Source organism: Pezoporus wallicus, unplaced genomic scaffold (assembly GCF_028554395.1).
Source record: "Pezoporus wallicus isolate ANWC-B61680 ecotype Strahan unplaced genomic scaffold, APGP_CSIRO_Pwel_v1 scaffold_6445, whole genome shotgun sequence".
Classification (NCBI taxonomy): Eukaryota; Metazoa; Chordata; class Aves; order Psittaciformes; family Psittacidae; genus Pezoporus; species Pezoporus wallicus.
In genome coordinates, this window is record NW_026641753.1 from 869,726 (window position 1) to 893,753 (window position 24,028).

Here is a 24,028-nt window from a genome sequence, read left to right on the forward strand (position 1 = left end):
CCACTGAAAAACATGCATATTCTTTGCTTTCTCTGTCGGAGAAGGTGTGCTCACACTGATCCCATCACAGGTTTGACTCAGAGTGTGACAGAAGAAATTAGTCTACACCTTTACTGCAGAGTGTCCACTTGTGTAAAAGTATCTGACAAGCAACTACACTACTACTACTATCCAACATTCACTGCCTGGTGGAATTAATTGCTTGGTAAAGCTACAAATGAAGGCCAGATGGAAATAGAGAACACTTGCTATTCTGACTGATTACACATACATTTACGTTCAGAGGCATATAGGTTTGACTGGATTTCTCTCACTGACAGTTTGTCAGTTGGTGTTGTACATGAAGCTTTCCCAGGCAGCAATGGCACTTCTGTAAACTTGTACAGCACCAAATACAGTGGGGCCCAAGACACTATGGACAAAGTACACGCAGATGCACACATATATACATATTCAAAACTGAGACTGAAATCCACTGACCCAGTCCATGAAAACTCAGGCATCAATGAAGCTGCACCGGAGCCCTTCTTGTGATTCAGTCTGAAACCCAGTTCTCATTTTCCAAACCCTGAACCTTGTTCACCTTGTAATACTAACAGTGTCCAACCAGCTGCATCACATCACAAATCAGCTGTCAAGAAAAAAACAAACCAAAACAGCTAAACAACCTAAACATTCCACAAAGCATCCAGCTAATGCCAGCAGTTTGCTGGAGAAATGTGGAGTAGCAAGCGTTTGAAATCTGGTTTACATGTATGATGTAAGCTCTAAAAACTAGCATCTCTGCCTTAACATCTTCTTCTAATTATACTCACTTCAAAATTGACTCTAAAAGTTTAACCATCCCCAAGTTTCAAAATAACTTCGCTTTGCAGCTTCTTTGCATCTTCCATCATTCACAACCAGATGCCAAAGCACACCACCAACAGCTCATTGCTCCTTAGGATAAATCTGGCAATTACACACCAGAGACAAATTTTGCAGGGTCAGCTGAAACTCTACAGCATGTATTTAAATAACAGAACTTTAAATAATAAGGTCTCTATTTACAACAAAAGTGCATTAACAAAATAATTATAACCAAAGAGCATACGAAAACACCCTACCAGAAAACCTACCTCCCAAGTGCTTTGTATTGCCTTCCTGTTTCTGAACCTTTAGGTACAGGGAGGGACATGGTATTAGGGAGTGCAAGCTTGCCTCTGCTATCAAAGACAGAAGCTTAGTCATGTTTCTTAAGAAAACAAGAGTATGTGATTGCGCTGCCCTTGCATCTGACCATGTTCTAACCTTTCAGCCCATTTTAACCAAAACAGAGAGAAAGAAGTCTCAAAGGTGTTTTAATTCCTGTGTGCTTTGTGAAAATTGGAGATGGAGACAAATGCCATTGCTCCAGAGTGGGCTCAGTGGTTTCCTGCCTGACATTGCCTGCCAGCTGGCCAGCCCTGGAGCACGTAGCAATCTGCAGCCAGCAGCAGCACAGGCTGCTTCCTGCCCAAGGGGCTTATATCTGCACAGGGAGCAGTCGCTCAAGTGTCAGATCTGGGGTGGCAAAGAAGCAAGTGGGGGCTACAGGTGTATGTGCTAGCAGAGATCTTAAAGGACTCCACAAAGCAATTGGGACTGCCGAGTTCAGAGCTGGGGGACAAGGTAAGAAAGGACAAATTAGCAAGCAATTGCATTTTGGTAGTTTTACTGTTTAGTCTTCCCTCAAAAGCCAGAGAGATTAAACAACTTCAGAATTCACCTTGATATGTAAACCCATCTCTCAAGTGTTTGTAGGCTACTCCCTCGAGTCCTGGCATTAACACTGCAAAAGCGTTTCCACATTTGCAATGCTGAGGCTTACAGAAAATGCGTATTTTTGACACGCTTGCACAAGAAAATAACTATAACAACAAGGGGTTCTGAAATTAGTTACTAAGGCACCTTTAGCAATTGGCTCCCCAGCACTGATCGCTATTTGCCATTTACTCTGCAACCAAACAAGTGCCAGGTGAGCAGAAAGCATTTTCTAGTCACTTTGAATGGGTAAAACAAATGACATCATGTACAGAGGACTAGAAAAAATGAGGTTCTAAACAGCAATTTTTAAAGACCTGCATTGCACACATGGTTTGGCCAGCTTTAATTAGAAATGTATTTCCAGCTCAATTTTGTTAAGTGTGGACATGCTCACTGGCCTGCATTGGGCTTGTTTGCTGTTTTCTGTTCACTGATCCAGCTACATTGGGCATCATTTCCTCAAGTGCTGATCTTTCACATAACTCCATTTCTGTCCATGCAGTTTCACAATGCTCAGACTGAAGAGGGAGATTAATGCTAAGTTGTTTGGAAATTTCCATTTATTTCTGTTACCAGCTTTTTCTTCTTTTTAAAATAACTGAGTTTAGGAAAGTCAGCAATCAACACCTATTAAAAAGCTGACTGGTGTAAGCCTGATATTCACATCTCATGATCCAGTGAGAACACAGGTTTTATCACTAACTGGGACAGCAAATGGTGGCCACAGCCAGGGTGGGCCCAGGTAGTGGTTTTGCCCTTGCAGCAGTCGCATGTGAGAACATGTTTCTGTGGCCAGGCAACAACCTTCTACCTGCTAAAGCTTCCTTGCTTTTTGACAAGAAAAAAGAAAGTCAAGAATAACAACATAAGAGACTGCTTTCTGCCAAACCTCAAGAGTGCTGCTGTTCTGCTTCATCACTAGCTCCAGGCAAACACCCCATGATGTAACGACACCAGCATCCACATAACCCAGTCCAGAGCACGTGGGTTAGAAACGCTAAACCTCAGAAGTGCACACGCAGAAATGAGCAGCCATGCTGATGGCAAACGTGGACATGGCAAATGGGGGGGGGGATATAATAAAAACAATAATTATAATAATTAAAAAAAGAAAAGAAAAGATGTAAAGCCCTCTGCATCATCTCCTGTATTTCAAACACTGCTTGCTAATAAGGGTTCTTTCAGCCATTTCTGATGCACGAACATGAATGTCCTCCTCAGCAGCCAGGGCACGAGCCAGACATGGCTCATCAGATCACAACCAACCCCTGGAAACACACCTAGAGAAGCACACAGTCAGCAGCCTGCCCCGCGGTGGGGAAATGAAGAATCAGCAGCTTCCCTGTTTCCCTTTCTGATCATGCTCCTGTTTTATAAGGAGAACCCTGGAAATGAAAATGCATCATACAGTCTCTGGGGACTTCCCATATCACACAATGACTATCGACCATGAACAGGTTTAGATAACTAGGCACTGTATGATGACATTCATGTGACCTGCTTAGCAGTAAAGGAAGCCAGAAGGGAAGGACAATCCACTGCTGGCATATGCTCCCATAATTGGAGGGAACAACTGTTCTGGAAGTTCAAGCAGCATTCACACACAACAGGATTCAACCAGCCAGGCTCTCCATTAATAATCACAGTTTAAATAGCACACCACCCTCTCCATCCCGGACTCCACTGACACCTACAACCCCTGTTCAGCCCTGGTCCAGCTCCCATGAGAAGGCTCTGCACTGCCTCTGTGGCAAAGGTGGGAGTGCCTGGAGCCCTGCAGTCAAGCCTGCCAGAGTGGGAATACAAAGCATCTCTGCAGTACAAAGATTTACTCTATTTTAATATTAATAACATCAAAAGGCAGAGGTCTGCCACAACTCTGTAATGCAAACAATGCAGGACAGAGCAACCCCAAGAACTCAGAAAGCTAAGCTGTCTTTAGTCTACTTATTATGACATCCAAAACTCATCTGCAAGGCAGGACAAGCGCCATGCAGCCTCCAAGCATCATCCGGGGCTGATTAAGGTCATTTTCTTTTGTTCCTGGTCATAGAACTGTGAATTTGGCAGAAGCAAGAAGCAAAATGACATTACACAACCTAACCAGGCATTTCTTGTAACCATCTGAACAGCCCTGTGAATGCACTAGGTGCTTTGCAAACATATGCAGAAACCTAAAGCACGCATGGCTATACCTGCCAATTCGTGGGCCAACATGAAAACACAGGTCCAACACACAAGCTAGGGATACAGACCGCGCAAAGTCTTTCACCAAGTCGGTACCTGGAAACTAATATGATGCAAAGGAAGGAAGAGAGAAAAGGGTGAATCCTAAATCCTCTCTAACTTTATTCTCCAGCCTATAGAATCAGGGACCTGAGTTTCCAGGCTTTGTTTTGTGTCTTCCTCTATTCAAAACAGTTCTGACTTAAATCTTTCAAGTGTCCAAGAGGAAAGTTAGTGCTTCCCTTTATTCCGTCATCCTTTCTTTATCTTCAGTCAGGTTTATGGGGAGCAGGCTTCTACAGATGCAACCTCTTTTTCTGCTAAGGAAACTATCCCAGGTGGGCATCCAGCAAATCTGCTACGGCATAAACATGTGCACACCTGCTTGACAGCATGTGAGCCAGGAGCTCAACGCTTCTGGGAAACATCAGAACTACTTAGGCTGATCTGCACATGCACAAAGAGCTCAATGTACCTTGAGCGCACCACATTTACTGGCACGGACCACCTCCGCGATGCCCAAGCTATCCCAGGATTCGCACTGCTGGGTTCACTGGGCACACCCTGCGCCTCAAATGTCAATGTGCCTGCCTGCACAGTTTGGCAATCTTCCACCCAGAGGAAGATGACAAAACATACTCTAATGCCTCTGGAAACAAATCACCCTTCATCAAGAAAGAATCCCACAGGAGGAATGCTCTGGTGCACTCAAATCATGTACTGGTACTGCCTGTCCTCTTCTGTAGGTCAAAACGCACACACAGGACCAGTTCCTGCTGTCAGCAGCTGATGAAAAACAGGGAGACTTACAGCAATTTGATTTTCAGAGCAGCAGGGATATGCTGGTCAACAATACCTAACTCTACCCTCTGATATTAATAAAAGGCAATTGGATATCTGCTGATACAATTTGGCTTCTGGGGAAAGAATGTTCACAAGGAGCCTCTTATGATAAATATTTCATCTTATACTGGAAAAAGCAAATATTAAAGCAAAACTATTTTTCCTTGGCTCTTCCCTGTTTCCATATAACAACATCATTGACAATCTGTGTAAATAATACATTTGAGAGTCCATTATCCAAGCCATGTGCATATTTATTTTATGTTGGTTTTGTTGCATATTTCAGTATAACTGCTCACAGGTTTAAAGCCAAGAGTAAAACAAGAGTAGACAAACCTACTACAGCAGAAGTAAGCAGTAAGTTGGTTGCTCTTTTGTTATTTTTTACTACTAGGAAAAATCCAAACTAAAATTTAGCATAATAAACGAGAAAGATTGAAGACTACTCAAGTTCAGTAAAATAAATATTTTCAGAAGGCCACCACGCTTTCTCTCATGCCCTTCTCCTCAAAATGTCCCCACTTTAGTAACAGAAATACAAGAAAAAAACTTATCAAAAACATTGATATCAGATGTAGCAACTGCACAACTGAAGAGTCAGAAAACGGAATTTGCTCAATTCCAGTATTCACTAAGCCTCAAGAAAATGTCAGGATTTTGCCAATGAGTCTCACTCTGGTTGCAAACACTCCTCACAGAATGGAAAGTCAGAAGAATTTACATTAATTGACGTTTATTTTGTTAATGCCAAATTACTTCAGTATGACAGTACCTTGGTTTTGAGTCTGCAGTCCTAAAGACAATCTATGAAGTATCAAACATCCTGCTAAATGAAAATGTCTGTTCAAGTGAAGCAAATGAAATGCAATGTTTTGACATTTCTGCAACAAAGTTTGAAAACGAAAGCCAGCTCATTTCTGAAATTCTTCCTTCTAACGTTTCTGTTGAACCCAACATGTTTTGATTCGAGTGAAACTGTTTTCAAACAACATGTTGTTCAGTAAGTGGCTGCTAACCAATTCTCACAAGTCACCTCCGTAAGTACACCAATTCCTCTTAACCAGAATCCCAAGGCACTTTACAAAAAACAAGGACTGCCTCCATTTCAGCAGCTACAGTCACAAGGAGAGCTCCATTTCCAGCAAATTTATGTGTTTTCCAGCAATAATGAGAGGCAGAGGCAGGAAGAAAAGCTGCATCTCCTGAACTGCAGCTGCCCAAGTCAACCCCTCTCTTACCTTCATGAAAAAGCGTATTTCTTACATGAAGGCAGTACCTAAAGCACTGCCAGGACCACAGGCAAGCCATTACATGTTAGCTAATAACAGTATCTGTGCAGGGCCTGAAAAGGCCACAAGCTGCTACAAAATACGTCTTCTGGATTCTTCACTCCCTGAGACCTCAGAAGTTACTGAGGTTTCACCTTTTCATGGGGAGAAAGAAAGGAATGGGGAAGAAATGACCTTTGTAAAGGTGCTTCTAAATCAAATCTTACAAACCTTTCAGGAATCCCACAAAGCCAGTAGGTTGCAAGGGCAGGTTTATAACACACAAGGGCTTTAAATAATTATAATAATAAAAAAATGTACAACAGCCAGCTAAAAAATTGTTTCTTCTTTAGTTTTATTCCCAAGATCCACATTCACAGACTTGTGCAGGCCAAGAAAATTACTGTTGGCCAGCAGCCTGAGAACAGCTGAATACCAGACAGAAAAAGGACAATTTTATCACATCTATGGATTGTACAACTGAAATGGGACATTACAATCTAAAACTACTTACTGGAAATTTCATTATGATGGGACAAGGGGCTGACCTGCACCTGTGTCTACTGACTGAGCAAGCTGTCTGACCTGAGCTGACAATGAAAACTGGCTTTTAAACTCCATTTCCCCACAAATGCCTTGGAAGGGCAGGATGAACAAGTGTCCCACCAGATTTTGCTGCTGTCCATCCAGGCAGCTGCAGCCTGAATAGCCATGCTACCACCAGAGCCAGCCGTGTTTGGATTTAAAGATCACAGCTGTGCCAAACACTGCTTCCTTCCAGAGCACTGGAGCTGTGAAGCTCCCAATAACTTCAGAGCAGCATTATCAGAGAGCCCTGAGTGAATCCACATGGCTCTGAGAGGTAAGAGTCATGCTTTCTGGAGGAGCTCTTCCAAGGACCAAGAACAAGGAACATGTTGTTAGTGGCACAGGTTCTGCTCCCATCTAGGTTGGCTGGTTGTCCTACCCACCCCTCTTCCCCTGTGCCACACACCTCATGTAGCTGGTGGTTTGCCTGGTGCTGGCCTCTGTTGCTTGCTGGGCAATTCGGATAGCATAGAAGAGGCGCTGTGGTAATCATCCATACCAGCTGACCATGCCAGGGTAAAGCTGTAGGAACATCCCTCATAGAATCATCGAATAGTTAGGGTTGGAAAGGACCTTAAGATCATCAAGTTCCAACCCTCCTGCCATGGGCAGGGACACGCTGCACTAAACCGTATCACCCAAGGCCTCATCCAACCTGGTCTTGAACACTGCCAAGGATGAAGCATTCACAACTTCCTTGGGCAACCCATTCCAGTGCCTCACCACCCTCACAGTAAAGAACTTCTTCCTTATATCTAACCTGAACTTCCCCTGTGTAAGTTTGACCTCATCACCCCTTGTCCTGTCAGTACAGTCCCTAATGAAGAGTCCCTCCCCAGCATCCCTATAGGCCCCCTTCAGATACTGGAAGGCTGCTCTGAGGTCTCCTCACAGCTTCTCTTCTCCAGGCTGAACAGCCCCAACTTCCTCAGCCTGTCTTCATACGGGAGGTGCTTCAGTCCCCTGATCATCCTTCTGGCCCTCCTCTGGACTTGCTCCAACCCATCCCCAGTGCTAAAAGCCTCACTGCCTGACCTGGCAGGCTTCTGTGCAACTTTTATGCGGACATAAATCGGCACACAGTTTGCAGGACAGTTCATGGCTTCACCTGAGTAACAAACAAAAGCAATTCTTTAATGCTATTTACTTCAGTTAGGTCCTGAAAAGCAACACAACAATGGGCTTGATACTGCCACAAGTTAGCTCTAGTCCTAGCCCAAGCACTGCAAGTGCTCAAGTACCGAGCACATATGAAATGTTTCTTGCACAAGCACAGTAGTGCTTTGAACTGCTCCCAGATGGCCCCTCAGGGCAAAAGTTACAGCTACAAACATCTATAAACAACACACTATGTTTTCTGTTTAAAATTGTTACCTCAAATAACTCATTACGTGTCTGGGAAGTTTTCTGCACTGCAAATAGACAATTTCTTACAAGTTTTCCTCCAACCCCACTGATTTATTTTGAAGAGATAACATACACAATTAAATACTTCTGAGTAGGTCAGATATTGTAAAACTCAGACACGAAGCACTGGTCACTGATATGAATCGTCACGCCTGATTCTGGCTGCTGCTGAGCAGTCAGAAGTATCAAAATCAGTATCACTAATGAGGTGCTTAAAGTGTTTCAAACTGCTTGAGTGAGGAATTAAGAGCTTGAACTATTTCCTACTGTCCTCATGTTATCACCAGTGCATTTTTAGCATGTTCTCTTACCTTCAAAACAGCATGTCCCAGTGCCAGCATCTGAAGTGTTATGCAATGTGGGCTGAAAAATGTCACCAGTTTAGGATGAAAAGGTATTGCTGTCTCCCATATGGGCATTCAGGTCCAAAACATGGAAAAGCTGGAAGTGGCAGGCCTGCCAACAAATTACTTGCAAGGATTTTACTACTCTCTAATGGGTGATATGGCACATCTAATTATTGTACATTGCTCTGCTCAGTCAAAGAGCCTTTATTGTATAAAAGCACTCCACAGCTGAGAGGTTTTTTCACATCCTTACTCTTCTATTTTTGATAAACTAGTTCTACAGCTCAAAATCTTAACTGAATTCCTCTGAAATATTCACTAACTAGAACCAGGACTTCACCATTTGCTAATTAATTTCACATGTATGATCCATGATTTTAAATTCTAGCGCTCAGTACAGTTTGGTATTGCCATACAAATAAGTAGGGAAGCCAAGATACAAAAAAAACCCAAACCAACCAACTAAACCCCCCAAAACAACTGCCAAAAAAACAACGATATGAGAAAAAAATGCTCCTGGCTCTGACAATTAAATACACATAATACACTAATGTCACGGTATCTTGATGGAATTTTTCCTGAGCAATCTGTGCCTCATTCCTCTTCTTCCATGCATCTCTGTACTTTCATCTTCTATACAGACTATCATTGAAGCACTTGAAGACTGTGACTAGGTTGCCCTCAGCCTTCTCTTCCCTAGGCTGAAAAAAATTCAATTCCTTCAGCCTTTGCTTCTTCATGCACATAGCTCTTCAGCCCTCTAAGCATTTTGGTGGCCCTCTGTTGGACCCTCTCCAGTTTCCCAATGTATCTCTGGCACTGGGGGAGCAAAGATGGGACACGGTATTCCAGGCGTGGCCTAGCAAGAGTGTGCCCTTATTTGCTTGCTACAGACCTACCAAGGCACAGGATGCTCTCTTTGCTGCAAGAGTGCACTGCCAACTCCACAGCCTTTCTAGTGAAGGAGGAGAAGGACCACCACGGTGTTACGGAAGCTTTAATAAAAGCAGACATGCATGACAGTGTATTTAGGAGTTGAGGACAACTGACAGAAGAAGAAGCAGCACATCCAGTAGTATGCAGACTTCATAGGTGTTATTAAAACCAGAAGCATGAAGTTAAATACTGAAACACCAAACAGTGCCTCTCTAGTGTATTAATGATACTACAGCTATAGACACTAAGCCTTCAAGGCAACCCATTCACATGCACCACAGCATTTCAGATCTTATTACAATGGCACTAGCACATACTAAGCTCAGACTTATTCCTGAAAGAGATCCCTACTGCCAGGATTAGCAGACAATCTCCATTACTTGTTTGCACTACTGAACCAAGGATCTACACAATGAGCTGCTGACTCCATTCTCTACACCACAGGAATGTGCCTTTATACACTGTTGCCTACAATAATAAACTAGTTTTCATATGGATGAAATACTCAGCTATGCTACTAAAAACCAAAATAAAGAAAATTAATAGACAAACAAGCACTTCTATGAACCATGAGTGAAACAGAGAGTAGCATTTTGTCATTTCTGTAACGAATAACTGATTTCCTTACTTACCAAAATCTCAGTGCCTTGAAGGCTAAGATTGGCTTGAAAATTGTAACTAACCACAAATGACAGCAAAATACCACAAGACAATGTGACATTTTTAACATCTCTGAAGGAATCTGGAGGCTCTGAAATTGCATTTCAGCCCCAAGACACATTTTTCGGAAGGTGGCTACTTCTGACCCACCCCCAGAAGTTTTGTAGTTTTCAGCTTATACATATTCACCTTCTGGATTACACTGAAGGTAACTGTAATGTTACATTTAACCTCCCAGTAACTGCTGGGGGTGCACCCATCAGTTAAGGTTTTCAATACAGTCCACAGACTTTAACACTTCATAACTTTGCATGGTCTTGTGACTGTTTCCACGCAGCATCAAGTCTCAAAGAAAACCCCCATGTGGCTTCCCCCTGCCCCTCCCAACTTGGTCTCAATTTCTTCAGCCAGCTGCTCACAGAAATTAATTATTAATAACTTAGCAGACTTTCAAACTGTTTAAGAGAAACTGAAAAGTCTTATTTATGCTTCAGTACACTCCTGACACTGTGTAGCAACAGTAGAGTAACTCCTACCTCTCGTCAACAATTGAAGCATGGTTCGGTGCCAAGAAGCAGCTGTATTTAAAAAGCAAAACAAAACAACCCCAAACACTTCCCTACTCAGACCTGCTTCCTTTTTGCATCCAGAGTCTTACGTGACTACATAGAAATAAAAATACCAGCTGGGCAGAGCCACTACAGGAAGGCAGGCTTGCTTCCACCCTCTGCCAAGCTGCAGCAACACCACTGCTTCATTTTCATCAACTGTGTTACCAGGAAGCCACTTCTCCCCTTTTGACTGTCACAGTCCCAGACCAGAGCATCTCTCAAGTTTCTTGTGCCCTCAGACTCTGTTAAGGATACAACCATTCTGCACACACAGCAGCTGCAAATCTGTCAAGGTTTATCATCAGTCTGTAAGATCATGCTCCAAAAAACATCAGTGCTGGAACTTGCCAAAGACACAACCTTCTCATTCCTTAGGCCACTCAAAAATGCCAGCCCCAAGAGAGCGCTAATCCACATCATTAAGACAGTCAAAACCTCAGTCAGGTGCCTCTCAAAACAAGCAGATTGCACAGATGCTGCTGATGACCTCATCTGGCCCATGAAAACACTTTTAGAAGGATGAGGACTCTCAGAGCACAGCTGAATCAGTAGGATTAGGAGCAATTCCTTTTTATCTTAATCACTAAAACACCAAAGCAGTTACAAGCTCAAAGCTCCACAGGCTCTTCCAAAGCTCAAGAGCAATTGTCTGACCCAAACACTCCAAAAACGGCACCCACTTCAAGTGCCCCATTTCTCCCCATTCACCCATTCAAAAAATGACCCTGCATTGAAAATTAAAAGCTAGGAAATTACCAGGCTCCTACTGAAGACACACCACTCAAAAAACATGAAACAGCTGAAGTCTTTGCAAAAAGTACTTCGTATAGCCCCCCAAACTGACGTTTTAGTTGTTACTAAATGCACAAGCACAGAGCAAGATACAGCTGTTCTACATCAAGGGTGACACATGGTCACTATCCAACTCATCATAGCAATGGAGTTCAACTGTGGAAGGAAAGCAGTGCATCCATATGATTAACCTGCTGGAGATAATTATTCAAATCACAACACCATCAGGTCTGAACAGTCATAGCTACACTGCAAGACACAGCATCAAGCACCCTGAGAGCAGCCCACATAGCCACAGACATGAGCTCCACAGTACTTTCAAAGGTACCACCTTTAACAGCACATTCTTCACAGTAATGTAGCAAGTACTAGCAAATTAAAAAAGGTGTTGTTTATAAATCTCCTACATTCTTTTTTGCGGTTTTACTGCCAACCCTAGCAACACCCAAATCAAGCTTCCTCAGGCAGCCTGCAAGAGGGGGCTACAAGGCATCATGGCTGCAGCCAAGGGAGGAAGCAACACCAAAGAACTTGTAAGTAACACCTTCAGCAATCTCACTTTCTCCCAGATGACACTGACAGTTACATGATGCAAAACATTGCTTTGCCCTGTCTTAAAGTTCTTATGATCAGCACCTCTAAAGAACCCCAAACCCTGGCCCTCATACATCAGAGAGCAACATCATGTCCCCAGCACAGTCTTTGTGGTCCCTGGCCTCAAGGGGTTCCAGAAAGATGGATAGCCCTTGCAAAAAGCAGTGCACGGGAAGTTCAGAAACTTCTCTTTCCTACATGCATTCAATGGAGACAGTGCAGACACTGGACACAATCTGGACTTCAGCACTTCAAAGTTCAGGAAACAAAGGCAAGAAAGAGTAAATACTCATACTTTCCCAACCACCAGCAAACGCACTTCCAACTGCCTTCAGACAAGACTATCTGCTACCACCTTCCATAACATTAGTCAAAATCACCTCTTACATAGTGCTGTTCTTCAGGTTTCAGCTACCGGAAGGCAGCAATTAACTGAACAAATAATCTGTTATTTCAAGAGATAACAAAGTCTAAACCTCAACACTTCTGGGTACTATCTGGTGTTTTATAATATCTAATTCATATTTCCAAAAGGCTGAAGTTGCCACTATGGACATTTTTACATCCTACTACTTCAGCAGTTGTCAAAAGATCTGCTAGCCTTTTGTCAGTTATTATATGTAAACCCCACCTTTATAACATTTCTAGACAGCTCTAGCATTACCATGGGTAAAATTTACACCTTTTTCATTCAATTTAAAAAGACACTGAACTGGAACTGGTGTGGAATAATTCAGTATGAACAATACTCGCCTTCAATAAATCTGTTAAACATTGTTTCCCAAATCTAATGATGACTCCTCTAAATTTTATTTTCATTTTTATGGAGCTGCATATATGAAAACATATAGCCCTATGAATCATCTTCACAGCCAACCAAGCAATTCAGTAATCTTGGACATAGTTTATTTAGCCTGAAATAAGCTGCGCTTTGATTATGTGCAAACTACTATGTGTAGTTTCTGAATGCATGGAAGAGTCTGACACCTCTGAAGAACAAAACATGCTCTAATGACATATTATGTGGATAACTGAGATTACTTTATAACTTAAATATTTATGATCATGAGCCTATAGCAGAGAAACTACAAAATAATTTGAGCATTCCCTAATTTACTCCATCAGTCCTAGCACTGTACAGAAGGAACAGCATACTACACAGGAGTGAAAAAGGAAAAGCGAATACCACAGCCTAACTTTTTAGGGTCATGTCAGAAGATGCTTTTCCATTGCAATTGCCCTCCCACAGCGAAAACAGATATTTGCTCTGGTTGCAAGGCAAGAACGTACCCGAGTACATTCAGCTGGTGCTCAGCATCCTCTGCAGAGGTATTTGCAAATGCACTGGAGCTTTGGACTCTGTGAAAATCATTCACAATGGAGACCAAGCTGACTGCCTGCCATTTGGAGCATACACTGCATTCACCTCAGCTGTCATCTGTCTTCTTTAGCTGCACAGCTCACTGTCATCCTCCTGCAAAGAGCAGCTCCATCCCCAAAGCGAGCCTCAGCAAAAAACCCTACATTCAGCGGTCACATGTATTAATATGAACAAAGCCTTTATTATGGTTGTGCTTGCACAGAGCCAGGGTTACAGAGTCCATCATCTCTCCATCGCATGATGCTTGTGCACAAAGCGTCCCCTCAGCGCCCTCAGCCTTGCAAGACCCTGTGTCTCAGGACCTCTCTGATGTCGCAGCTTGTCCAAGTGCAGAATGAGCCGATATTCAAATCGCCCATTATTCAGAGCTATCAGACTCTGGTCTCTTGAATGCTCAGTGGAAAGCAGCCTTTGGGTATAATTTTTAATTGTCCTGTCAATATTTCTTACACTTTTTCGCAACTAATATCTAGTGAACCACAAAACAGCTCAAAACATTGTCTTTCACAGCAGAGAAGCAAACTACGCTGCTCCTTCGTTTCTGCCTTGATTAAGCAACTGATTCACTCTCAACATCCTTAAAAAAAAAAAAAGTAATCACTAGCTTGAAATATTTTCTCTCTCGATAGGAAATGAATCCAGGCATGAAAAGAAAGGCAACTATTTCAGAAGCCATTTAGGAGCTTTACGATCTTTTTACAGGCAGAAAACTGATTACACTGACAACAGCACCCCTGACTGTCTCCTGGCTTCCAATCTGTCCATGTGAACCTGATTCTCTATATTTAGTTTACTAGTAGTGACCTCAGTATCTCAATGACAATCTCAGAAACAACACAGACTTGGTCACAGCGACAAAGAGCTCCGTGAGAAAGATCCCGCTTCTGACATAAATGAAAAAAAAATGTTACATGGGAAAGCAGAAACTCCCCAGAACTGCTTCTGTAGAGGGTTTTCCATAACCTTTGAAAGAGCAGCTATAGCTTCAAAGAGAAACCAAACCCCAGTCACAGCAGGTCTGCCACTAGAAGATGGACACCGAAACATAACACGCATTCAATGCACTGGAACTGGAAAAAGACGAACAGTGATGCACTTCTACATTAAGGTTTCCCTCTGCATTCTTCCTGCAAAGGAGACCAGTGCAGAAAGAGCCTGCACCAGTACAAAGACTCATCACGCAGGAATGTGTCAGTAGTGGGATCTGAGGGAAAAGCAAGATGAGACAGCTTCCTCCAGTACCATTACTCTACTGATGTACCTCCAAGGGCTCAGCAGCACGGCCTTTTCCTTCCTCAGTCTTCTTTCTCCAAATGGGAGCCACAAAGACTCAGTTTCCTACTTAATCACATCTATTTTTTCTTAGATCATGCTTAGGAAAGGCTTCACAGTAAAATAACTTTTCTAGGCAAGTTCTTATAAATAAAGGTGTGCATTGCACAGTGTACACAGCATGTCATGGCAGACAATATTTAATTGCTGTAGTTTCCTGACAGGTAGTTCTGCTTTGATATCACAGTGACAAAGGTAATAACAGAAATCAAAAACTTCAGAGCCTGCCTGCAGAACAAGGTTAACTGGCACCTCTGTCTTGAAGACTTCTGCTGGTTTAGTCTCAGCTGAGCTCTCCACTCACTCCTGGCCAAATTTAGCCATCACTGATGCTAATTTGTGCCAACCACTTATTAAATAATTTTGAAAAAGAGAAAATAACCACAGCGCCAAAAAAATAGGACAGAGGTAAGTCAGCACAATAGCCAACATACTTATCTGACCTGTGGTGGCAGAGAGACATGAAAACAGGACAGAAGGACAGGGCACAGAGCTTTGCAGGTGACACCATTTTGCATTACACAGAAAAGACAGGCTCCTACTGGAACAATACTGTCCATCTTCTTAAATGGTGCTCATCTCTGCTTTAGGAAAAACAGCCTTATCAAGAACAGCAGCGTAAATTAAAGAGGCATCCAAACCTTATAGACTTGTCCATATGTCCCATTTCCAACAACCTGTACCAGCTCAAATATTCCCGCAGGGTCCTGCAAAAAGCAGAAGAAATAACATTATTTGCAGAAAAGCAGCCACCTCATAATGGAGTGTAACTGTACACAATCAAAATGAAAACATCTATGGCACATGTCTTAATGATCTGCATTACACACTAAAGGGGAAATTGCCAAATAACAGTGTAAGAAATACATTAATATTGGAGTTTAGAGTCAAGTTGCTCAAAACTCTATGAAAAAAACAACCTGGTGAAGACTTGTAACATGGCAGAGGCAACAAATAAATGGAGATGTGTGAAGAACAAGAACTGAACTGATTCAGCTTAGCAGTAAAATAAGGGATGAACTCCAAGCTTCCTAAGCTTTAAAAGAGCTGAGCTACTGTCTTCTGCTATGAAACACCCAGCACTAGCAATGGAAGAAAGAACCTGAATGATACAACTGAAAAAATACTAAATAAAGCATTTGAGGCCAATTACCTTACAAAAGGAAATGCACCATCCCAGACCATCTTAACACTACAGGTAGGCTGAGAACACTCAATTGTCTTGTTTTGCAAGCATAAGGTGAATTTGACAGATGGATTGAAGTCTTGGCTTTGAACCTAAACTAGATTGCTGTTGATTTACATGAAAGATTCATGGGGCAGGTGATCAGCGTACCAACTTTCACCCTACCGGTTTAGCACCGGCTGCTCTAAAACCAACCACTGCACCAGATGTCCTACTCCAATAACAAGATGTTGCAGCCTTTCAGATACAGAAAAATCATTCTGTTGCAGGGCATGGACAAGTAAATGTTAGCTCCCACACCACGAGCACATTCAAGGAACCATTGCTTCAGTTAAAACTCACTTGAGAGATTTATATAAAAACATTAAGAACTCAGGAGACCAATTCCTTGGTTTCTGACTCAGCCATTTTTGCTCATTTGCCGTCAGTTTGCTCATTTCTTGGGATGACATAATAAAATATTATTAATTCCATGTGTCTGTTTCACCACATCTGTTTCAGCAATCTGCCATGTCAGTTGATGCCTATTGGTACTGCTGAGGGACGTGATACAGAAAAACATTATCTCAGAAGCACAATTTCTATGACCCAGGTTGCAAAACATCTTTTTTAGGGTAGCAAGCTACTTCTCCACTACACTTATGTTACCCTTTTAACATAAACAATGCTTTCTTCATATCTGATACAGAAACAGCAAAATCCCAGTGGAAACATACAGGCTTTTTTTCTTTACTAACTCAACCATCATGATAAATGGCAATAGCTTTGACTGCCAGAGCAACGCAGCACAGACTTCCACAACTAAAAGTACCAATGAATTCATTTGGGTTTGCCTTTATGTTAAATGCGTTTTAACCTTACACTTCCTGGATTGTCAGCTTCATAAGACATTTAAAAAAAATTAATAATCAAATAAACAAACAAACCAAACCACACCACAACCCACCCCAACACAAAATAGTTAACACTGCATAAACCAGATCAAATCACTTTTGACCTATGCAAAGGGCTGTCTGTACCATTCCTTTTGCCTCTTGTTTTTAAGACAAGCCAGTAAAGCATGGCCTTCTAGACTTAAAACCCCAATCCTAAAGCCCTCACAACAGAAGGAAATCAGTGGGACCACTCACGTATGGAGCTAAACACAGGCATAAGAATGCTTGCAACACCAGAGCCTTTGCAAAGTGCTTTCTTTCCCTCTCATTCCTGCATTTCCACTAGTCTTGGATATAACCAAGCCACACACCTTGCTTCACCAGACCTAAAGTCAGCAATAATCCACTTCTGCTGCTAAAGGATTCACACGTGACCTTCCCATAGAGCAGTCCTGTGGGTTGCATGTGGTCCGTGGAGTAAAACACACAGCAGTTCTCCAAGGAACAATTCCAGACAAAGCCCTCCATGCACAATACCTGCTCTATTCCTCTGAGGAAAGCACGAGCAGCACCCCAGTTCCACACCTCTCCTGCAGAAAGTAGCCCTGCTCAATTAAGAGGTGTTAATAGCACACCTCTATGGAAACCCAGAGAAACCTAAACTGCATTTTCAGCTTGGAGTTGGCAACTGTCGCTCTCACTCAAATGTGTGCTGTCCTCACTCTTCTTCTCCAAGCTTATTTATTATGCAATATAGTAACTTAATATGCCTCAAAATCAGCCTCTCCCTCCAATCAACTCCATTCTGACTTAGCACCCAAACAGCTCGTTTCTAAAGGTTTCAGACACTCCAGGAAAATCCCAAGCAATTACCTAAATAAATGTTAGCATTAGCTTTAATACAGCAAAAATCCTACCCTGTCCTTGCTAGATAATTGAGCATTAGAGTCTCAAGCCTCCACAGCTCAGAGTGCAGCCAAAATCCTTGGCCATCTCTCTTCTAATTTGGGCTCTGACTTTGGTCCTTGGATTGCCCTTGTTGGCTTGGATATCAGCACTGTTCAGTGGCATTCTTCACAACAGGCCAACTTCTTCATTATCTTTGAGCTTGGTATCATCTTTGATGCAGTGCTTCCTCTCAGCTACCATTTAAGCCTCATGGTCCATCTAACCCTTCACCAGCCAGCACCCGCCAAATTGCTAGGTTCTCTTTGCCGGACGCCAAAATCCTGGCCTGAACATTAATCACTTTGAGGTTAATTACTCTAATGCACTATACCATATGGTACCCTTCTTGCTTTCCTGCAAGTCACCTACAGAGCACTCAAAAGACAAGAGCAAGACTGCTGACCCAGAGGCACCCAGGCCACATCCATCTTCTCTGCAAGGCAGAATGAACAGCACACGCAGCAAGAGCCTCATCAAAATGCCCTTTTCAGCTAAACAAGGTACAGGTGCCTGAAGCACAAGTTCTTCTAAAGGGCTCCTGCACCTCGGCAGGTAACGCAGAGATCAGAGGCTTTTTAGCCACCTGACTGCCCTCATGAACCCAAGCCAGAAGCACCCCATCAAGATGCTATTTGGAAACTACAGCCCCAACACCTTTCTCCAGGAAAGCAGGAAAGCCATGGCCAGCACTCATTTAAAGAGGTGCAAGGCCAGCCTGTGCAGTTTGGAAGAGCCTCCTATCCCAGTGGTGCATCCCTGCTGGACCTCCTGACTGCAGCAAGACTGGCAGGAGCATAGCACCAGGCAGCTCCCACTGGACTCCAGAACACCAAAGACAAGGCCGAAGTGATAGCACCATCTTTACGTAATTTCTACAGCCCAGCCCCAACCACCTCCCATTTCCCACAAATCCCAAATGAAGGCTGCAATGTTCTGAAAGGGCTTTCTCTGAAAGGGGCACAAGTGTCTCTTCCCCTGCCAAGGCTGGAACTTGCAGTGGTTACAGCCTCTGGGAGGTTTCTGCATTGGATGGCTTAGACACAAAGCCCGCTCTCTGGTTTGCAGCACCACTCTTTTGCAAACTTATATTGGTTTCTTACCACTCATTTAAGGATATCAGATGTATCTGCTCAAGATCTAAAGGACTTCCATTATTCAGCCTTGCTACCTCAAGCAGAGCCAGGTTAAACTTTTGCTTGCCTAGCCAGAAACCTTGTGCAGACTTTACTGTCTCTGCTGCCTTTTATCTTTCTGCCTCTGGTCTGGAACTCTCCTTGCCTTGTGACTATTGCAAAGGCTTCTCCCAGCCCTCCTTTCTTCTTTTTTTACCCTGATATTTTTAGAAGGCAGCTTGCTCTGGTTTCACTGTCTGGGGCTGACACAGACACAGTTTTGTGTTTTTTGCCACAATTGGACTCTTCTCTCTTCTTCTGTGGAAGGTGCAAAGAATAAAAACTGCCTGGGTTGATGCGGCATAAAAGGGTTATTACACACAACCCTGTTAATGGCTTGTGGATGGGAAACACTAACCGGGTAGCTTTTAAGGTGGCAAAAGTTGGGATTGTGTTTGAAACCTACGAACAGAAAAGCATGATGCTGAAAATTCATAGCAAACTAGGTGAATGCTGACTTTTTCAGGTCTGGGCAAAAAAAAAACTAAAAAATAATAGCACAAACCACAACAAAAACCCCAACCCAACAACATAAAAGCCAATTCCCCAGACACATATTTTCTCCCAGAAAGCCCTCATCTCTCATTTGCTTTCCCTCCATAGCTCCACATCATTCGCATCACCCTGCATCACCTGGCAGAAGGACACTCTCTGGTGGAGCGCTCCCAGTGGGGCAGCGCAGCCCTCCCGTGGGACGGGAACTCGACCCGCACCCGGGCCGGGAGCGCTCGGAGCTGCCGGCGGAGCCCCGCTCCCGGAGCCCAGAGCCTCTTCGCCCACAGCCCGCTCCGCGCGGCACAGCGGCATCCCCCCGGGCACGGGAGAAGCCTCCGCTCGCCTCGCGGACCCGACAAGCGGGGGCTGCTCCCCCTCCCCACACACACACACCCACCCCTCCCGTCCTTACCCGCAGCGCCGCCAGGTCGATGCCGTCCAGGCTGCGGGCGGCGCAGTCGCGGGCCATGGCTCGAGCCGTCCCCGCCGCCCCCCGAGCTAACGGTCCCGCGGGCGGCGCTGGGCGGCCCGGCCGTGCCCCGGGCAGCGCGGGAGGGCGGGCATGCCGGGCCGGCAGCACAGCCCCGCCGGCAGCACAGCACAGCACAGCACAGCACAGCACAGCACAGCACAGCACAGCACAGCACAGCACAGCCCCGCCGGCAGCACAGCACAGCACAGCACAGCACAGCCCCGCCGCTCCGCGGGCAGCCCCGCGCCCGCACCGGCAACTCCGGCCCCGCTGCGGCTCCTCGGCTGAAAAAGTTTCCGAGGAAGTGACGTGCGCGGCGGCGGGGTCGGGGCCACCTGCCGCGGGCGGGCGCTCCCTCACACACACGCGGGGCTGGCGGAGCTCACGGGGTCGCGGTGCCGGCCGCGGTGGGAAGAGCTTCGGCGGCGCCGCGTCCAACCGGCCCCAGCACTGCCAAGGCCGCCACTAAGCCACGGCGCTGAGGGGCTCGTCTGCACGGTGTGGGAGCACCTCCAGGGACGGTGACACCAGCACTACCCTGGGCAGCCTGTTCCGATGCCTGAGCACCCTCTGGGGAATTGTTCCCAATATCCAAGCAAACCTCCCCTGGTGCAGCTTGAGGCCCTTTCCTCTTGTGCTATCACTTGTTACCTGGGAGAAGAAACAGATCCCCACTTCACTACAACCTCCTGTCAGGCAGTCCTGGAGATCAATAAGGTCCCCCCTGAGCCTTCTCTTCAGCCAGTTCCTTCAGCCATTCCTCACAAGCCTTGTGCTCCATGCCCTTCACCAGCTTTGTTGTCCTTCTCCGAATCTACTCCAGAACCTCAATGTCTCTCTTGTAGTGAGGGGCCCAGAACTGAACACAGGATTTGAGGTGCAGCCTCACCAGTGCCAAGTACAGGGGATGATCACTGCCCTGGCCCTGCTGACCACACTAGTGCTGATACGGGCCAGGATGCCATTGGCCTTCTTGGCTGCCTGGGCACAAGCTGGGTCATAGCAGCTGTCAATCAGCATCCCCAGGTCCCTTCTGCCAAGCAGCACTGGGGAAGCCACATCAAAACCAGAGGCACACAGACACCTCTGGAGCCTCGCCCTTTGGTGACTGGTGAGCGCTACGAACACAGCGTGCAGAGGGAACAGCGGCACTGCCCACAGCACAGAGCACACAGCCAGCACAGGCTGCAGAAGCAGCTGGCCCCTCGAGGCTCAGGGGTCCCGGCCCAAAGTGCTCTGTGAGGGCAGAGCATCACTCAGGGCTCTGCTGCCTCTTTCACCCTGTAATTACAAGCACAGAAAGAACACAGCGTGCAGCTGTGTGGAGCAGGATAGAAGGGCTTGTGGATATTTTTGGGCCTGGGATTGAGAGGCAAAAAAACCAAAACAAAACAAACATCAGTGGAAACTTATGTTTCGCAGGATCCTAGACTGGTTTGGGTTGGAAGGAACCTTAAAGATCATCTTGTTCCAACCCCCTGCCACAGCCAGGGACACCTTCCACTAGACCAGGTTGCTCCAAGCCCTGTCAAATCTGGCCTTGAACACTGCGAGGGATGGGGCAGCCACAGCTTCTCTGGGCACCCTTTGCCAGCACCTCAGCATCCTCACAGGGAAGAGCTTCTTCCTAATACCTCTTCTCAATCTCTCTCTGTCAGCTTAAAGCCATTCCCTCTTGTCCTAGCCCTACATGTCCTTACAAAAATTCCCAAGACACAGTCCTCAAACGTTCCTGAGCAGCTCAGGGCTGGGATGTTGCTCCCGCGCAGAGAGCGTCAACGGAGACAAAATTCTGAATCAGTGTTTTCACAATCACAGACACGAAGTCGACACCAAGTTGTCAAAGCACCTTTGGTGCCCATTAGCACACCACAGCGGACACAATGCCAGCAGCCGTTGTAATAAAGGCATTTGGCAATTTCCTTGAAAGAAATGCTCATGATTCAACTTCAAAGTACTCTTTTAAACCAGCCCACACCAGGTATGTTATCTGCTCAAGCAACAGTGGCTCTTCGCTCTCCCTCTGCCTGTAGCCAGCGCATTGATGCACTGCTAACGGATTTCAGGCCAACACTGCATTAAAGCACAAGTTTGTTGAATCGCTGAAGGCGGCTATGCACAACGGGGCAGCAGTCTGCACACAGCCACAGCCCAGCCCAAACCCTCTCTGTGCCCAGCCCAGCCCCACTCTCCCCTGGACAGCCTTTGGAAAATTCTGGCCCTCACGCAACCTTTGACAAAGTGAAGCTGCAGTTTTGCTCCCCATTATAGCCTTCCTGCCTTACATAAATCCATCATTAGCCCTTTTGCTTGTGTCGTTTCTCACAATCCCTCTTTATCTCTTCCCTAACCTTCAGGCTGTCCTTTGTCTCCTGCCACTTTCCACTTCCTTCCTGCTTCCCTGGTGAGAACTGGTGTGAAACTCCTCGCTGTTGCCTCCCAAACACCCTCCCTCTCCCTCCATCTCTTAGACTCTTTGCCAAAATTAATCCTACCTGCCTTGCTTGCCTCTGGTGAGTGCTGCAATCTGGGGATTAATCTCTATCTGACAGAAAGCTCTCCCCAAAATGAGACGAAAATCTGGCTTTAGAAGTATAATATGGTTTGTAGTATTTCTCCAGGCATGTCTCATGCTGTACCTGTTTTTATCACCACCTTTCATTGCCTTTCCCCCACTAAACCCTGCTGCCAGCAAAGCTGCTGTGGACGCTCCAGTCCCACATGCAAGACTGCTGGCAGAATTCGTAGGTGGTTCTCCCCTCGATGCTGAAGGCAGCAGCACATATTTCCCCATAAAGGCCTTGTGGCTCTAACAGAACAACAGCTGGTTTGGTCACTGATAGGCACAGCAGATCTGTTGAAGAGCCAAATGCCAACAGCACAAGCCTACTTTTCAGAGTAGAACCAGATTACAAGCCCCAAGTTCTTCATCACCAACCTGATGACTGGGTCTACAGAAACTATGCTCCAAGTGTCCCCTGCATCCTCATGCCCTCTTTCTGCTCCAGTCCTCCTCAAAGCACCAGCAACCACAGAGACAGAGCTGTTGCTGACTCGCGAATGGGCTGTCACACCTGGCTCTTCTGCAGGAAGCCACGTGGCAGAACAACTCCCACAAATAAGGGATTGAATACCTGAGTGCAGCTTGGCTGTTAATAAACTAGAAACCGCATTCGTCTTCTAAATGATAAAAAGTGAACAGGATTCCTTAAGAGTAAATGCCATTGAAAACAAAACCCAAGCAAACGAGAAGCAAACACAAGAGACAATTAAACGCTATTGGTACAGCGTTCCTCTCCCACAGCAGTAGTCAAACTGCTGCAGCCAAATTCAGCAACCATGGGCCTAAACATAACTCCTTTCAAATGTCTATGTGCATGCAAAGGATGTTTTGTATTAAAAGGGAAGTGCAAGCATGAAGAGGGAAGAACTCCCTTTGTTTTAGCAAAGGAAATGCCATTGTACCCCAGAAGTGCGGGGCTAATCCTGAGCTCTTCTGTCTGCATCCTTTCCCCCCTCCCCAACTCAGATTTGGGTCCATAACAACACTGCTAATAGTAATTGCCCCTGACAGATATGACACTTGGTAAAGGAAGAGAGTGTTTGAAGTTGAGGTTTGAACTGACATGCTGCCTTGTTTCCTTTAGCTTTGTTTACGCTGGCATCTCAGCTACAGGTGTGAAGCTGGCAGAGAAAAAGGAAAAACAACCCAAGAAGATACTCATGAGAGAGCAGGAGTTCCAACCTGCAGGAAATGAACAGCTTCTTAAAACGTGGCTGCACTCTGAATTGGGCAAACAATTCGTAGTGCTCTGAACTGTAAAATTAGAGGAATTATCATCCAGAAAAACTCAGACACAGAGGATCTTCTCTTTGAAATAATCCCCCTGATGCTACTCATCCCTCCTCTTCCATGCCTCTGGGTGAGCTTCCATGAGCTGCCTGAACCTGAGGCAGACATGCCTCACACCATGTCTGTGACTCCAGAGCCAGCCCTCTGCATAAATTTCCCAGCATTTTGAGGATTCAAATCCTAGATCTGCAACAGGGAGCTCAGAAACCCCAAAGCTCAAGTTAGGCTCTCTGCTACAAAAGTAGGAGGCAAATCCC

The 24,028-nt window shown here is 45.1% G+C and overlaps 1 protein-coding gene across 2 annotated transcripts in view; it reads right to left on the reverse strand.

Moving 5' to 3' along the window:
• The window catches only part of NRK (Nik related kinase), a 107,038-nt gene that overhangs the window by 76,349 nt on the left and 6,661 nt on the right, over positions 1-24,028 (reverse strand). The window contains exons 1-2 of one of the 2 annotated variants that reach the window (XM_057425167.1): positions 19,859-20,011; positions 15,412-15,477 (exon numbers count right to left, since the gene is read on the reverse strand). In XM_057425167.1, coding sequence (XP_057281150.1) covers positions 15,412-15,477; positions 19,859-19,915 — 123 coding nt within the window. In that variant the 5' untranslated portion in view covers positions 19,916-20,011. Of the gene's footprint in view, positions 1-15,411; positions 15,478-19,858; positions 20,012-24,028 lie in introns of those variants that run through there. The other variant, XM_057425168.1, reaches the window with a different exon arrangement.